The sequence below is a fragment of the Pongo abelii genome, chromosome 5 (genome assembly GCF_028885655.2).
Source record: "Pongo abelii isolate AG06213 chromosome 5, NHGRI_mPonAbe1-v2.0_pri, whole genome shotgun sequence".
NCBI classification, from domain to species: Eukaryota; Metazoa; Chordata; class Mammalia; order Primates; family Hominidae; genus Pongo; species Pongo abelii.
In genome coordinates, this window is record NC_071990.2 from 158,473,550 (window position 1) to 158,487,283 (window position 13,734).

General features: G+C 44.9%; 1 protein-coding gene across 10 annotated transcripts in view; it reads left to right on the forward strand.

Annotated features, from left to right (window-relative positions):
* The first annotated feature begins 713 nt into the window (after positions 1 to 713).
* Positions 714 to 13,734, forward strand: part of ARID1B (AT-rich interaction domain 1B) — a 433,110-nt gene continuing 420,089 nt past the window's right edge. For 8 of the 10 annotated variants that reach the window (XM_054558365.2, XM_054558366.2, XM_054558369.2 and 5 more), the window contains exon 1: positions 1,052 to 2,863. In XM_054558365.2, the coding sequence (XP_054414340.2) occupies positions 1,067 to 2,863 (1,797 nt within the window). In that variant the 5' untranslated portion in view covers positions 1,052 to 1,066. Of the gene's footprint in view, positions 2,864 to 13,734 lie in introns of all 10 variants that reach the window. The other 2 variants (XM_024248190.3, XM_024248192.3) reach the window with 2 other exon arrangements.

Below are 13,734 nucleotides of genomic sequence, written 5' to 3' on the forward strand. Positions count from 1 at the left end.
AAACACCACTGTACATACTCGAGAGAGGACATCCAAGTGCATATAAGAAAAATGCTCCTTTGGGAATACACTGACAAACCTACATACGTGTTTAAGGTGCCTTCAAAAAGAGTTATGTAAACATTCTCTTTGGGGCGGGTGCAGTCAGTCATAAGCATTTATTGAGTACCTACTGGGTACAGGCCATAGAGCTCTCTGACCCGGGGCTAACCTTCATTTCAAATCTTTCCTAATTTTGCAGTTGGAAGAAGTTGTGGGAATTACGCCGATGGCCCGAAATCAAGGCAGAGGCGAACGTTCTGAAAATTACATAACTCCTGGGAGAGACCGTGCTTTTGCAGATTGCCTAAATACTTTCTTTCTCCGTCGGCTCCTTGTAACCTCTGAGGCCAACAGACAACTTTGTTTCCCAGCCCTTCTCCCTCTTTTGTCTGCTCGTCAGACTCGTTTTCCACCTTTGTATCGTTCCTTTTAGACGTGAAAACAAACACGCGAACGCCCGGTTGGCAAGGAGACAGCGGCCCGAGGGGAAAGTGCAGGTTCCGGCCGCCCCACGCCGCCGCACTCCGAGCGGCCGCCGAGCCGCCCCGGCCCCGGCCCCGGCCCCGGCCCCAGCCTTAGCCCCAGCCCGGCTGGGCCCCGCGAGGCTGCGCCGGGGCGGGCGGCGGCGGCCCGGGGACGAGTCCAGTCCACGTTTTGCGAGTGCGCGGGAGTAATGCGAGCGAAGTGGATAATAGTTGCTCGAGCTCGCCCGCTCCCTCTCAAGCCATGCTGGGCCCGATAGGCTCAGCTAGTCGTGTATTTACCCATATCCGGGTTAGAGAGGAAAAGAGAAAAGTTTCATTTAAACCTGAACTAAAAACTTTCACCATGAAAGCACACAGCGGGAGCAGGCCCAGAGCGTAAGGCGTGCCCGGCCCGGCGCTCCGGCGGGGCCTGCGGAGGGGGAGGGGGTCGCGGCTTCCCGGCGGGCCGCGTGGATGCGCACAGGAGGGGCCGCGGCCTGAAAAGTGGGGGTTATTGTCTCCCCCCGCCCCCCGCCCGGCCTCGCCACGCCGCGGCGATCATGGCCGCGCGGGCAGCAGCGGCGGCGGCGGCGGCGGCGCGGGCACGGGCGCGGGCAGGCAGCGGCGAACGGCGGGCGCTCCCCGGGCCGCGGCCGGCGCCCGGAGCCCGGGACCTGGAGGCGGGGGCGCGCGGCGCGGCGGCGGCGGCGGCGGCGGCACCGGGACCCATGCTGGGGGGCGGCGGCGACGGCGGCGGCGGCCTGAACAGTGTGCACCACCACCCCCTGCTCCCCCGTCACGAACTCAACATGGCCCATAACGCGGGCGCCGCGGCCGCCGCCGCCGCCGGCACCCACAGCGCCAAAAGCGGCGGCTCCGAGGCGGCTCTCAAGGAGGGTGGAAGCGCCGCCGCGCTGTCCTCCTCCTCCTCCTCCTCCGCGGCGGCAGCGGCGGCGTCCTCTTCCTCCTCGTCGGGCCCGGGCTCGGCCATGGAGACGGGGCTGCTCCCCAACCACAAACTGAAAACCGTTGGCGAAGCCCCCGCCGCGCCGCCCCACCAGCAGCACCACCACCACCACCATACCCACCACCACCACCACCATGTCCACCACCTCCACCACCACCACGCACTACAGCAGCAGCTAAACCAGTTCCAGCAGCAGCAGCAGCAGCAGCAGCAACAGCAGCAGCAGCAGCAGCAACATCCCATTTCCAACAACAACAGCTTGGGCGGCGCGGGCGGCGGCGCGCCTCAGCCCGGCCCCGACATGGAGCAGCCGCAACATGGAGGCGCCAAGGACAGTGCCGCGGGCGGCCAGGCCGACCCCCCGGGCCCGCCGCTGCTGAGCAAGCCGGGCGACGAGGACGACGCGCCGCCCAAGATGGGGGAGCCGGCGGGCGGCCGCTACGAGCACCCGGGCCTGGGCGCCCTGGGCGCGCAGCAGCCGCCGGTCGCCGTGCCCGGGGGCGGCGGCGGCCCGGCAGCCGTCCCGGAGTTTAATAATTACTATGGCAGCGCTGCCCCTGCGAGCGGCGGCCCCGGCGGCCGCGCTGGGCCTTGCTTTGATCAACATGGCGGACAACAAAGCCCCGGGATGGGGATGATGCACTCCGCCTCCGCCGCCGCCGCCGGGGCCCCCGGCAGCATGGACCCCCTGCAGAACTCCCACGAAGGGTACCCCAACAGCCAGTGCAACCATTATCCGGGCTACAGCCGGCCCGGCGCGGGCGGCGGCGGCGGCGGCGGCGGCGGAGGAGGAGGAGGAGGCAGCGGAGGAGGAGGAGGAGGAGGAGGAGCAGGAGCAGGAGCAGGAGGAGCAGGAGCGGGAGCTGTGGCGGCGGCGGCCGCGGCGGCGGCAGCAGCAGCAGGAGGCGGCGGCGGCTATGGGGGCTCGTCCGCGGGGTACGGGGTGCTAAGCTCCCCCCGGCAGCAGGGCGGCGGCATGATGATGGGCCCCGGGGGCGGCGGGGCCGCGAGCCTCAGCAAGGCGGCCGCCGGCTCGGCGGCGGGGGGCTTCCAGCGCTTCGCCGGGCAGAACCAGCACCCGTCGGGGGCCACCCCGACCCTCAATCAGCTGCTCACCTCGCCCAGCCCCATGATGCGGAGCTACGGCGGCAGCTACCCCGAGTACAGCAGCCCCAGCGCGCCGCCGCCGCCGCCGTCGCAGCCCCAGTCCCAGGCGGCGGCGGCGGCGGGGGCGGCGGCGGGCGGCCAGCAGGCGGCCGCGGGCATGGGCTTGGGCAAGGACATGGGCGCCCAGTACGCCGCTGCCAGCCCGGCCTGGGCGGCCGCGCAACAAAGGAGTCACCCGGCGATGAGCCCCGGCACCCCCGGACCGACCATGGGCAGATCCCAGGTAACCCCCGCGCCGGCCGGGCCTGCTTCCGCCCGGCGGCCTCGCCGCGCCGCGAGCCTGAGTTTCTTTCTTTGCCGCGTACTTTTCCCCGTCTTCCCGCGGGGGCGGCGGGGGCGCGGCGCCCAAAGCCATCTTGACGGGCGGCCGCCTCCCGCCGCGGTCGGGGCGCCCCGGGGGCCGGCGCGCTGTCCAGGCCTGGGAGGGCTTCGCCGGGCCGGGCCGGGCCGGGTGGCTTCGACCCCGTCGGCCCGCACCCGCGTCCCCCCCTCCCCCAGGCCCGGGAACGCGAAGCTAGATCCCGAGGCGCCACCCGCGCGGTCGCCGTTTGGGGCGGCGGGGACCGTTCGGGTGTTTTTGTAACAAATAGGCTCTCCCGGCCAGGACGGCCGAGGCGAAGAGCCACCCGATCGGCTCTGGGAGCGCCCACAATGTGCTTTAACGGGGGAAAGAATGAGGAACTTTCTCCCACCTTTAGCCACAGCACGTTCCCTCTTGGCTTCCGAGGTCCAGGCAGGGAAAATAGGTTAGCTTTGTGACAAGCGAGTGGGTTTTTCCTACTTAGGGAGAGCCATTCAGACACACTGGGTGCGGGCTTCGAGCTCGAACGTTTGCTGGCAGGAATAATAACAAAATTTACAACGACGTGGAGGTGCAATATTCTAAAATACATCGATTCGTTCCTTAGAATAGCCAGGGAAATCCATTATTGGGCTTACGGGCTGCTTGCAGGGAGTCACCTTCAACAGGCAGGCTATGTGAAAGGAGCACGTTCCGGATCAATTGAACTTATTTTGATCATGGATTAGGCATGCATTTTATTTAGCAAATCCAGTAAGATAGCAGACCAGTGAAAATTGATCTTTTGGGATCGTATTTATTTGGATTTTCTTTATTTTGCTGTCACCCGAGTCCTACAGCGCTGTTAGGAAGTGTCCTGCACTCTTGCTGTTTCTTGCTAGTAGGCTGAGCCTAAAGACTGACTTGATCTCCTTTGCAAGGTTTGGAATTTGAATTGTGGAGGTAAACTGGCTGTAATAGTCTCCAGACAGCTGCCTCTGAGTTGACATCTAATCTGCCATCTGATTGGCTCCCCTCTCACCATTGGGCATTTAGCACTGCTGATGTAAATAGAAGTGCTGAGCAGTACAGTCACAAAAATTCTTGCCACAAATAATAACTGAGCTCTATTACAAGCAGATGTAAGGTTCGGTATTTAAAGCTGAAACTATTATGAATCATAGTTATTAATAAGAGGATCAAATACAGAAAAACAGTCCGCTGGTGTCCAGTATTGGGCATTTACAAAATTCAGATCTTTGATGATAGTCTTACAATATGCACATTACATATATCATAGACTTTAATTGGAGGCTGAGGATAAGGCCATTGAAAAATAAGTAAACCACGAATTTTACCAATTTTTGGATTTGTAAAGCCTTTATAAAAGTCTCCCCTTTACAAATTCAACTATGGAAAAATTTGAATTCTATCAGCACACGCAGCTTAATAAAACCTTAAAATTTTTTTAATTTTAAGATTTTGATAGACAGCAATATATTTTGGTGATGTGTAATTCACCTGATAAACAAGATTTAAGCTTCATTTTTTTGTGATTTATCAGTTCTGTTTAAAGATATTTGTGGATGAGGAGTTTTGGTTAGAATTGACGTATTTAAAAAACGAAATGAGGAAACCACATATTTGTGCAGATAATAATTAAAAGGGGAAAAATCAGATATTCCTGTGAAATACTAAGAATCGTTTCATACTTGCTTTTGATTTGGAGAATACAGAAATGCCCCAATAATCTTTTCTTTTTTCTTGATTGTTTTGTTAGATTAGGTAATTTGAGCCTTGTTTGAACTGCTTACACAATGAATTAGGGAAACTATATTCTAAGCAAGTTGTGCTGGGTGTTTTTTTCCAAATAATTTTTCTTTCATGTTAATGCTATGAAAGTTTAAAAAATTCTAATCTGTTAGAGGGGAACAACAGTCGTCGTATGTATATTTTTATGTAACTCATTTATTTTAGGAAGAGGTATTTTAACAGTAATCATACCTTAGAGACTTGTCAGAGTGAAGGAAGAGCTGAATTTAATAAATAATCTTGTGAATCCCAGGCTGAACACTGCTGTCCGCTGTTTTCAGATCTTTAGTTATTGGAGTTTTGCTTTTAAGGATAATATATTTTTCTATTATTGATAGAAAACTTGTGATTTCAACTTCTGTTTTTGATTCCCACGAGGAAAAACATTGTAGAGAAGAATCATGGAAATAAACCCACGTAATTAATTTTAAAAAGGTTTGCTTTGTCAGCCTGCTTTTAAAGGAGCAGTTTAAAATTCACATCTTCGTAAACTAGAGACGAATGAAGTTAGAGGCAGATGTAGGACCATGTTACTTTAGAGTATTTTTTTGTTAATGGTACCAATCATTTTCAGTATTTTGTTTTCTTGGAATGAGAATGAATCCATTATGTCCCTATGACCCTTGGGAATAGCCTTTTTTTTTTTTTTTTTTTTGAGGTGGGGGGAAATGTGATGGACATGCGACCTAGATTCAGGAATTTCTTTTAAGTACCTTACCGTGTAACATGTGGAATGTGTCTTTTTTACGATCCTTTTTTTTTTTTCTTTTTGGAAGGCTAGTATTATTTAGTATTTGTTGTTGTAATTATACTAAGAAACAGTCATTTGTCCAAAATATTAAATTACTGCCTGACTGTAGGTCATAAAATGCTATTAAATCACATTGTTAAATGATGAAATATTTTGGCTTTTAATACGTTTTTAGTTTCATTTTTGATTTCAGGAAATAGTTTCTATTGGGTGGCAAATGTTTTCGTAATTGGGACAAAACATGTATGTATTATAGGAGAAGGGTCTTTTTAAAAAGTGAAATAAGCCATTTTTGACTATTCAGTTTGTTACTAGATTTTTGTAAGATGAGTATTCAGATGGAGCAGTCTCAAAAGGAATATTGAGGTCTACTCACACACATAGGTTTTATGATGTCCACATTTCTACTGAATTCCATAAATGCAGTTTTAACTTTTAGTTTATAAAACGTAGTACAATGTATTAAGAAAAGGGCCTTATTTACCATTAGAAGAAAAGTGATTAGCTAGCATGCGAAGCAGGAAGCTACAAACTGGTTCCTGATTACCTTAAAATGTGTGTGAGATATATTGTTTGATAAAATCACTCCCAGTTAAATCTTAGGGTGTCTGATATTTAAAATCTTGTAAATAAATTTTTGTGGGCTAAGTTTATATATTTGCCAAAGTATGGATGGCTGTGTATAGTTAGAAAAGGTGGACTTAGTAACTGTGGCTCATGGAAAGGGCCTATCATTTAAAAAACAGGAAAAGAAAATACAACAAATGTCTGCAGTTTTGTTTTCTGAATCATCTGGGATGAAATTATGCATGGCTTAAAATCGTTTTCATTGGGAGTCCTGATTTTTGTGGTACATACTTTTGACAATATTTTGGTACTTTTTTTTTTAGTGGTAGCCACTCTTTAAGACAGCTATCACTTAGGTTTATGTTTATATTAATACTACATCAGTAAGTATATGCTAGGGACTAGCATATCCTTACCTTGAATCTATAATGAGGAACCGTAACCCCTCTTTGCTTTGGCTCTGCTTGTCTATATTTAGTCATGAATTTTTGGCAAGGCTTTTTATACTTGTTCCATTTTTCTCAATGTCATAGTGTATCAGAAGTGTGTTATGGATGTGGAAATAATGCAGATCACACTTGGACACTTTTACTAATATACTTAACCTCTGAATGTCATTTTCCTTTACTGAAATTGAAGAAAATAACATCTTTATTCTGATATTAAAAAAAAAAAACATTAATTCTGGTTTGAGAACTGATTTTAAAAATGTAAGACAATGTAGAGGAAGACTTAATATAAGCTCATTTGATCGTTTTATTAGACACAGATACCTTTTAAAGAGAATAGGTGTAATAGAATGCAGTTGAGTTTTCAGTTCTATTTCTTATTAATAGACTTTATTTCTTTATCATTCCAGGCAGGGTGTATCTATCTAAAAAGATGACTTCTGATGTAATAGGAACACTTGCTTTCCTAGGATAAATTCCAATATCACAGGCAAACCGAAAAGATGATCATTTCATTTATTTAACCGTACCCTTTCCTAGGAGATGAGTGATTTGATGAACATTTGTTAGGGTTCCATGAGATTTTCTACTCCGTTTGGAGACTCACTGGGGATGTCAATTTTGGATGTGCTGGCATAGGACTCTGTATTAGCTTTTTTGCCGGTGTCCTCAATCTGGAGGCTTTTCTCGCAGCTCTGCGCTGGACTGATACTGCTCAGCTCATGGGGCTGTGTGCTTTGATCCATGTGGGTGGAAAAGGCACTGATATTTCATTCGTGTCACTTTTGTTTTGGAGTGTATGTGTAGATTTGTAAATTTGAGATTGATATTTATGTTTGATAGAACTGTGGTGTGTTGCATAAAATGACAGATTTATGGAGGCTGAACATGAATATTAATAAAACTCAATTCCATTTTTTTTTGCAATATTTAGGTTTTCAAGTTGGATGTTATAAAATTTTTATGACATTTTACACTGCTGTTATTACTCAAGGGGCCGTATCCATCTCTTAGGCCTTTTTGGGATTGGGTGGTTTTGGTTGCATGCCTTTTCGAAGGTGCCCTTTCCTGAACGGGAGGGAGGTTTTTGCAGGTTCTCTGTGGATATGTAAAGTAGTGCCGCACACTTGCTGTGTGTGCTTGCTTGAGGCTGAGGAATCCCAAACCCTGTTCCCTGTGGTGTCCGGGAGAGGCACTAGGCAAAACTGTTCCTCTACCAAGAATATATTTCTGTATCATAGATGTAGAACTATTATAAATATCTTTTCTCTAGCTTGAAGGCTATTTGAATAAGACTCAATGGCCCTTTTGGTTTAATTGGGTAATTGAGTGAATTAATTCTGATCCAGAAACTTGGTGTACTTTAGCAACTTTTTCTTCAGGAAATTTGGTGAAGATAAAATGACTTAGGTGTCAGTCATTACCTGAGTGTCCTAAATATTCATTTGTTTTTCCTTATACTGACATCTGAATGAATGGAATGGTAGATATATACTATGTAGTTTTAATTAGCAATTCACTTTAATTGAGTGAGTGAATTTTTTCAGAGTAGAATATGTGTTTCCACTGTAAGTTTTCACTAAATATGTTCTATTTTCAAAGTCTTTGACTTGGAGTAATTCTAAGAAAATTATTTCCTTACATTAGTTATTTGTTTTTCTTTTTGAGACAGGGTCTCACTTTGCCACCCAGGTTGGAGTGCAGTGGCGTGATCTTGGCTCATTGCAGCCTTGACCTCCCAGATTCAAGTGATTCTCCTGCCTCAGCCCCGCAAGCAGCTGGGACTACAGGTGCATGCCATCACACCTGGCTAATTTTTGTATTTTTCGTAGAGATGGGGTTTTGCCATGTTGCCCAGGCTGGTCTCGAACTCCTGAGCTCAAGTGATCCACCCACCTCGGCCTCCCAAAGTGCTGGGATTACAGATGTGAACCATCGTGCCAGGCAAGATTTACTTATTTTAATAGGATCCAGTAGGCAGTTTTCAAACTCACATCTGTATGGATCAATGCCAAGAATATTAGAAGGCTACTGAGTTTGACAGATGAACTAATGATGAAATTAACTTGTTTCTTGGATGAGATTTATTACCAGGCACCAGACTAAAGCCCTAAAATCTTAAGCATATCTGGTTTACAAATAGCTACTCTTATTTCCATTATTAAAATCAGGTAGATGGCAGCAGAATCTGGAGGAGATTGACCCTCTGTTGACCATCTTCTGTAAGGTGCACTTCTCAGTGTCTTCCTGGGCCTTGAGGAATGATGAGCTGGAGAACTAGACCAGAAGCCATTCCTTATCAGGCGACTCTGGAAGGGAAGCCATATTTGATGAAATCCAGAAGAAATCCTGGACCATAATGCTACATTTTTTCTTTTTTTGAATGGGATGCTAAAAAATTAAATATATGTTTTTTTTTTTTTTTAAATAGAGGTAAGCTATATGTACATAACATACAGTTTACCATTTGAACCATTTTTAGGCATACATTCCGGTGGCATTAAGTACATTGTCATTGTTGTGTGGCTGTCACCATCATCATCTATCCCCAGAACTTTTCCTTCTTCTCAAACGGAAATAAAAATATTTTTCTTTCTTTTAAAATTGTTAGCTGCTAATGTGTATTGTAAGTAAAATAATCTTGTTTTTGTAACCATTAATCTTATCACTTCATAGTTTGTGAGTAAATTCTTCCACAGACATTGCATCAGGATGCTAATGGTTTTTTTTTGTTTTTGTTTTTTATTAGTACATTACTTCCTCTCCATTCTAACTTTGGGGTAATCCTCATAGAGTTGGTCTCTTTGGAGATGTGTATTACAAAGGTTAGTAGTTTCACTGCCAGTTATGTTATTAAAAGTTTGAAAAGCAGCTTTTTGGAACCTTTCTAAAGTTTAAAGGTTGAGGGTATTTTGTTGAGAGAAACCTGGGACTTGGTTAGATAATAGGGTGTGGAAATGAACTGTTACCATTCTCACTTTTCCCTTGCCTTTCTTCCCTCACCTTTTGCATTTGTAGTCTCTTAAAAATTATTAATTCTATTTTCCCACTATTAGTGAAAATCATTTGTAGTGATACTTTTTTCTGTTCTTTCTGTGTTTGAAGTTTTTGGGCGTCTCACCCCCGCCAACCCAGAGCAAACGCAGAGTCTAGGTGGTGCCATGTCCTTTTCCATAGTGTTCTCTGCCGCCAAATTTGTGCCTCCCCCTCATGTTTTTACTTTCTAGTCCTCTGCAGAACTTCAGAAATTCTTTGTATGTGGAAAAATTACTAAATTAAGATGATTGACCTTTTAGAATTACATTTTAAAGGCAGCTGTGAAGGGAGACTTCTAGATCCTGCCTAGTCTCATGAACAGGCGTCTTTGGTTTGTGTAAGGTATTGGCATTGTACTGGAACTGCTGCTGATGCTGATAGGTAGTCACATCTTTGTAAGATCAGTTATGTACTTTTAACACTAGCTTCCACAGAGGGGAAATGAAGTGTTATTTAAGAGCTTGTACTGGGAAGCAATAATTATTTCTTTAAGGTGTAAACATTTAGCATTTGTGTATGCAGTGAGGTATATGTTAGATAAATATCTACTCCAGACAGTCAATTGGCAAATATTTATTGAGCTCCCACTTTCTTAATCAGCCCTGTGCCAGAGACAGACAATAGCTGGGGTCTGGGGATTGCTGCTGTTGGTGTGCGGATCATGCAGAGATATTGCTAACGCTTGCTCCCTTCATAACCTGGATCGTGGTATTGTTGACATCATTGACTTAGAACTGGCTCATTTAAACAAAGTGCAGATAGCAACCATGTGGGTCAGCAGTCTCTTTGGCCTGCTTTTTTTTTTTTCCCCCGGTGGGGGAGTAGATTTTGGCAAAACAAAATCTGGCCAACAACAATTGTAGGTTGTTGTGATACAGTTGATGTGATCTAGTGACTCTTTTCCATTTCTACCAATCAGTTACTGGCTTTGTGCCAGAGCAAAATATAGATCCACTACCGAGAATAATAACTAAAAGAAGGAAAATATAATCACTTTCAAATTTATATAGAATGGTCCTTTTTCTTTTTCTCAGTTTTCTACATTACATAGATTCTTGGAAAAAAAGTTAAAACAGTCTGTTCAGATTTAGGAAGATACTTGGATTGCTGGGGTATTTTTGGTAACTGTTTAGATAATGTATGCTGGCTGAGGAGTAAATTCAGCTACTGCTTCTGGGTCCTGAAATAAACCTTTCAGAAAGCGAGGCATTGATGATTAGTGGAGGCAGTTCCAGAATTCTTAGTATCTACTGTTTCTTTTTGTGATGAGCATCTTAGAAGTTAAACCACTCACCATATTTCATAGCCTTATATTGAAATGATTGTTAATTCTAAAATTCATTTAGAAGCTGGCATCTAATTTGTGAAATCTTGAGAACCACCTTTTAAGATTCAGTGATCATATATCAAGCTACACACCCATTTTAATGCCCTTTAAATTTTCTGTTACCACTGGTATATTTTATAATAAATTCACTCTAACCAATGAATTATAAATGACCTTGGAAATAGGAATGTGGAACATTGGTACTGCTGAGCAAGTATCTTTCTGAAGAAGCAGACATAATTCCAAGGGGACTGGCATGTTTGCTGTGTATTAGTTTATTTTGGTGGTTCTGAGGATTTGTGAGTGAATAAGCTTCTATGATGAGGCATCTTGATATAATGGTAAGATCACGGGCTTGGAGCTGGTCAGACCTTAGCTCATTTGGAAGCCTCAGCACCAATTTTCTCTGCGCTCCAGCAGGGGGTCAGTTTCCTTACCTGGAATGTTGGCTGCCAGGCCAACATTTGTTGAAAACCTTCACTGAGGTCATGGATGTCTATCTGTGGCATCTGTATGTGGCCCCTCTCTTCTCTGCCTACCTGCCTTCCCATGTGGGGCTTGTTTTCTCGTTCTTTGCCTGGTCCTGCTGCACTTCGGGGTGTGGCTGACTCAGGACAAGCCCTTGCTGGCATCAGTTAGGTGATGCTCAGCCCCTCCCACTCCAAAAATCTGTGCTGCTTTGAATTTTTAAACAAATAGTGCCTAATCAGCTATGCACCACTGAACAGCTTATTAAACCACACTAGATCCCAGACATATTCTGTGAATATAAACTGAGACCTGTGCAAATACATAGATTTTTGCATTCCACTGTAGTTTCCCTTACAGAATGTGGTTTTGTACTGATTGGGACTCTTGCTCAGCAGTTATATAAATTGGTTTTGGTTTACCCACAGAGCCTATGGCTGATGCCATTGGACCCAAGCTGCTATCCCATTCAGTATCCCATCCCTAATATTAATTAGTAGTCTCTTCTCCGGCCAACAGTCATTCCTCTGTTATACTTCCTAAACCTTCCCACTTTGATGATCTGCAAAAAATGACTGGCTTTTTAGGAGAATTACTTTTTGCAAAGGAACGAAGTTGCAAAAATTTAAAAGTAGGCTTCTTGGAGCTTTTGGGTGCTAGACTTTGGTCTCTCATTAGCTAAGTAACTTGCTTCTGTGTTTGCTTCAACTTCACTGAATATATGATTTAGACTTGATCCTTAGCAAAATTATAATTTATTACGCATGGAGGGTTAGGGCTGCTCCTAAATAGTCAAAACAGGAATGTCAAATCTAAGAATACCGGGGTCCTCCCTCAAATATATAAAGAACAATTTTTTTTAAAATGCTGAGATTTATAGAACTATCAGGGACAAAATGTAATTCTATTATGAACAAATACTTACTGAGCACCACTTGGTGCTTAAGATCCACCGAGTAAAGATGACATATGATCCTTAATTTTCCCTGGTATATTATCATAGACTCCTGGTGTTTTAAAAAGTGGAAATTAAAGTGAATGGCTACAGTTTTCTTCTGTAGTTCTTATGCAAAAAGACTATATCTATACCTCAAAGTGCACCATCTAAGAAGTATTTATGGAGTAGATGATGTATCCAAACTGAAACTTTCCTAATGAATGTGTTATTCATTTCCAATATCAGTTGCAAGGAAATCCGTTTGGTCAGTATTTGCTATTCTATGTGGAAGGTCAGTGTACTTGGAGATTGTTCTTTGGTGCTGTGACATTGATGAGAAAGTGATCCTAATTTGGATTTTGTATTGGGTGTCATTCATATGGTGATTTTTCTGCTAAAGAAAAGCCTTCACATCAGTAACATGAAGGATTTAATACTCAGTTCATCTACTTCACTGTATTGCACCGTCTGCGTCAGGGCTTTGGAACTATAGATTTGTGTCATCACAGCAATAATGTGGGCAGAAGGCGCATGTTTGTGAAGAGCCCACTGTGTGCCGGGCACCATGCTGGGTGATGGGATCCTTTGGTGACCTCCACAAATGGACAATGCAGGAACTAAGGACAAGCAAACATGCTACACAGTAAGGTGTAAAGGATTTTGTGAAAGAAGTTTTGATGTTAGAGGGTCACTTTATATAGATTAGGTTGGGGTGGAGTTGAGGCAGGAAGGCTCCTACAGCAAAGGGGGTCTGATGAGCTAAGACTTGGTTGATGAGAAACAAACAGTGAAGGTAAAGAGGCGTGGGGCTTGGGGCAAGGGCTAGCGCCAAAAGCTGGCAGGTTAGAGAGCACTGGAAGATTAGACATTTACTAGCTGTGTGACCTCAGGCAAGTCACTTCGCTTCTCTGTGCTGTGTGGTTTCCTCATTTGTCAAAGAATGGGAAAGGATACTTAACTCATGGAATTTTCGTGAGGACTAAACTTTATGAGAAACGTGTATGCTGCTTGGCAATGAAAAGGACCTTTTAATAGAGTAACAAAGGATTGTATTTTCTCATGAATAAGGAATTAAAATGAGTTAGAGGCGATTCTCTATTAGTTAATTTAACAAGTTACTTAGCAGACTATCGGTCTTTCAGAGCAAATAGGTTTATATTTGAAGCTTAGTTCTAATCCATACCATGGCAGTTTTCAAATTTCCTGATATGTTTTTACCTTGTCCAGTGTTTAGGAAAAGTAAGTTATTGAGCAATTCTAAAATGTTTGCTGTAGTTTGCCTGTTTTTTAGGCAGTCATATTTTTAACTGGTGAGGAAATAAATTCAGAAGATTTATAATTGAAGAATTTAATTTTCCTACCATCAATAAACATTTAGTGATGTTGGTGTAGGGGCACTGTACCACAGAAGTAGATATCCAGAAAATATTTGTAAATTGTTAAACATTGTATTAATTGTTGAGCATA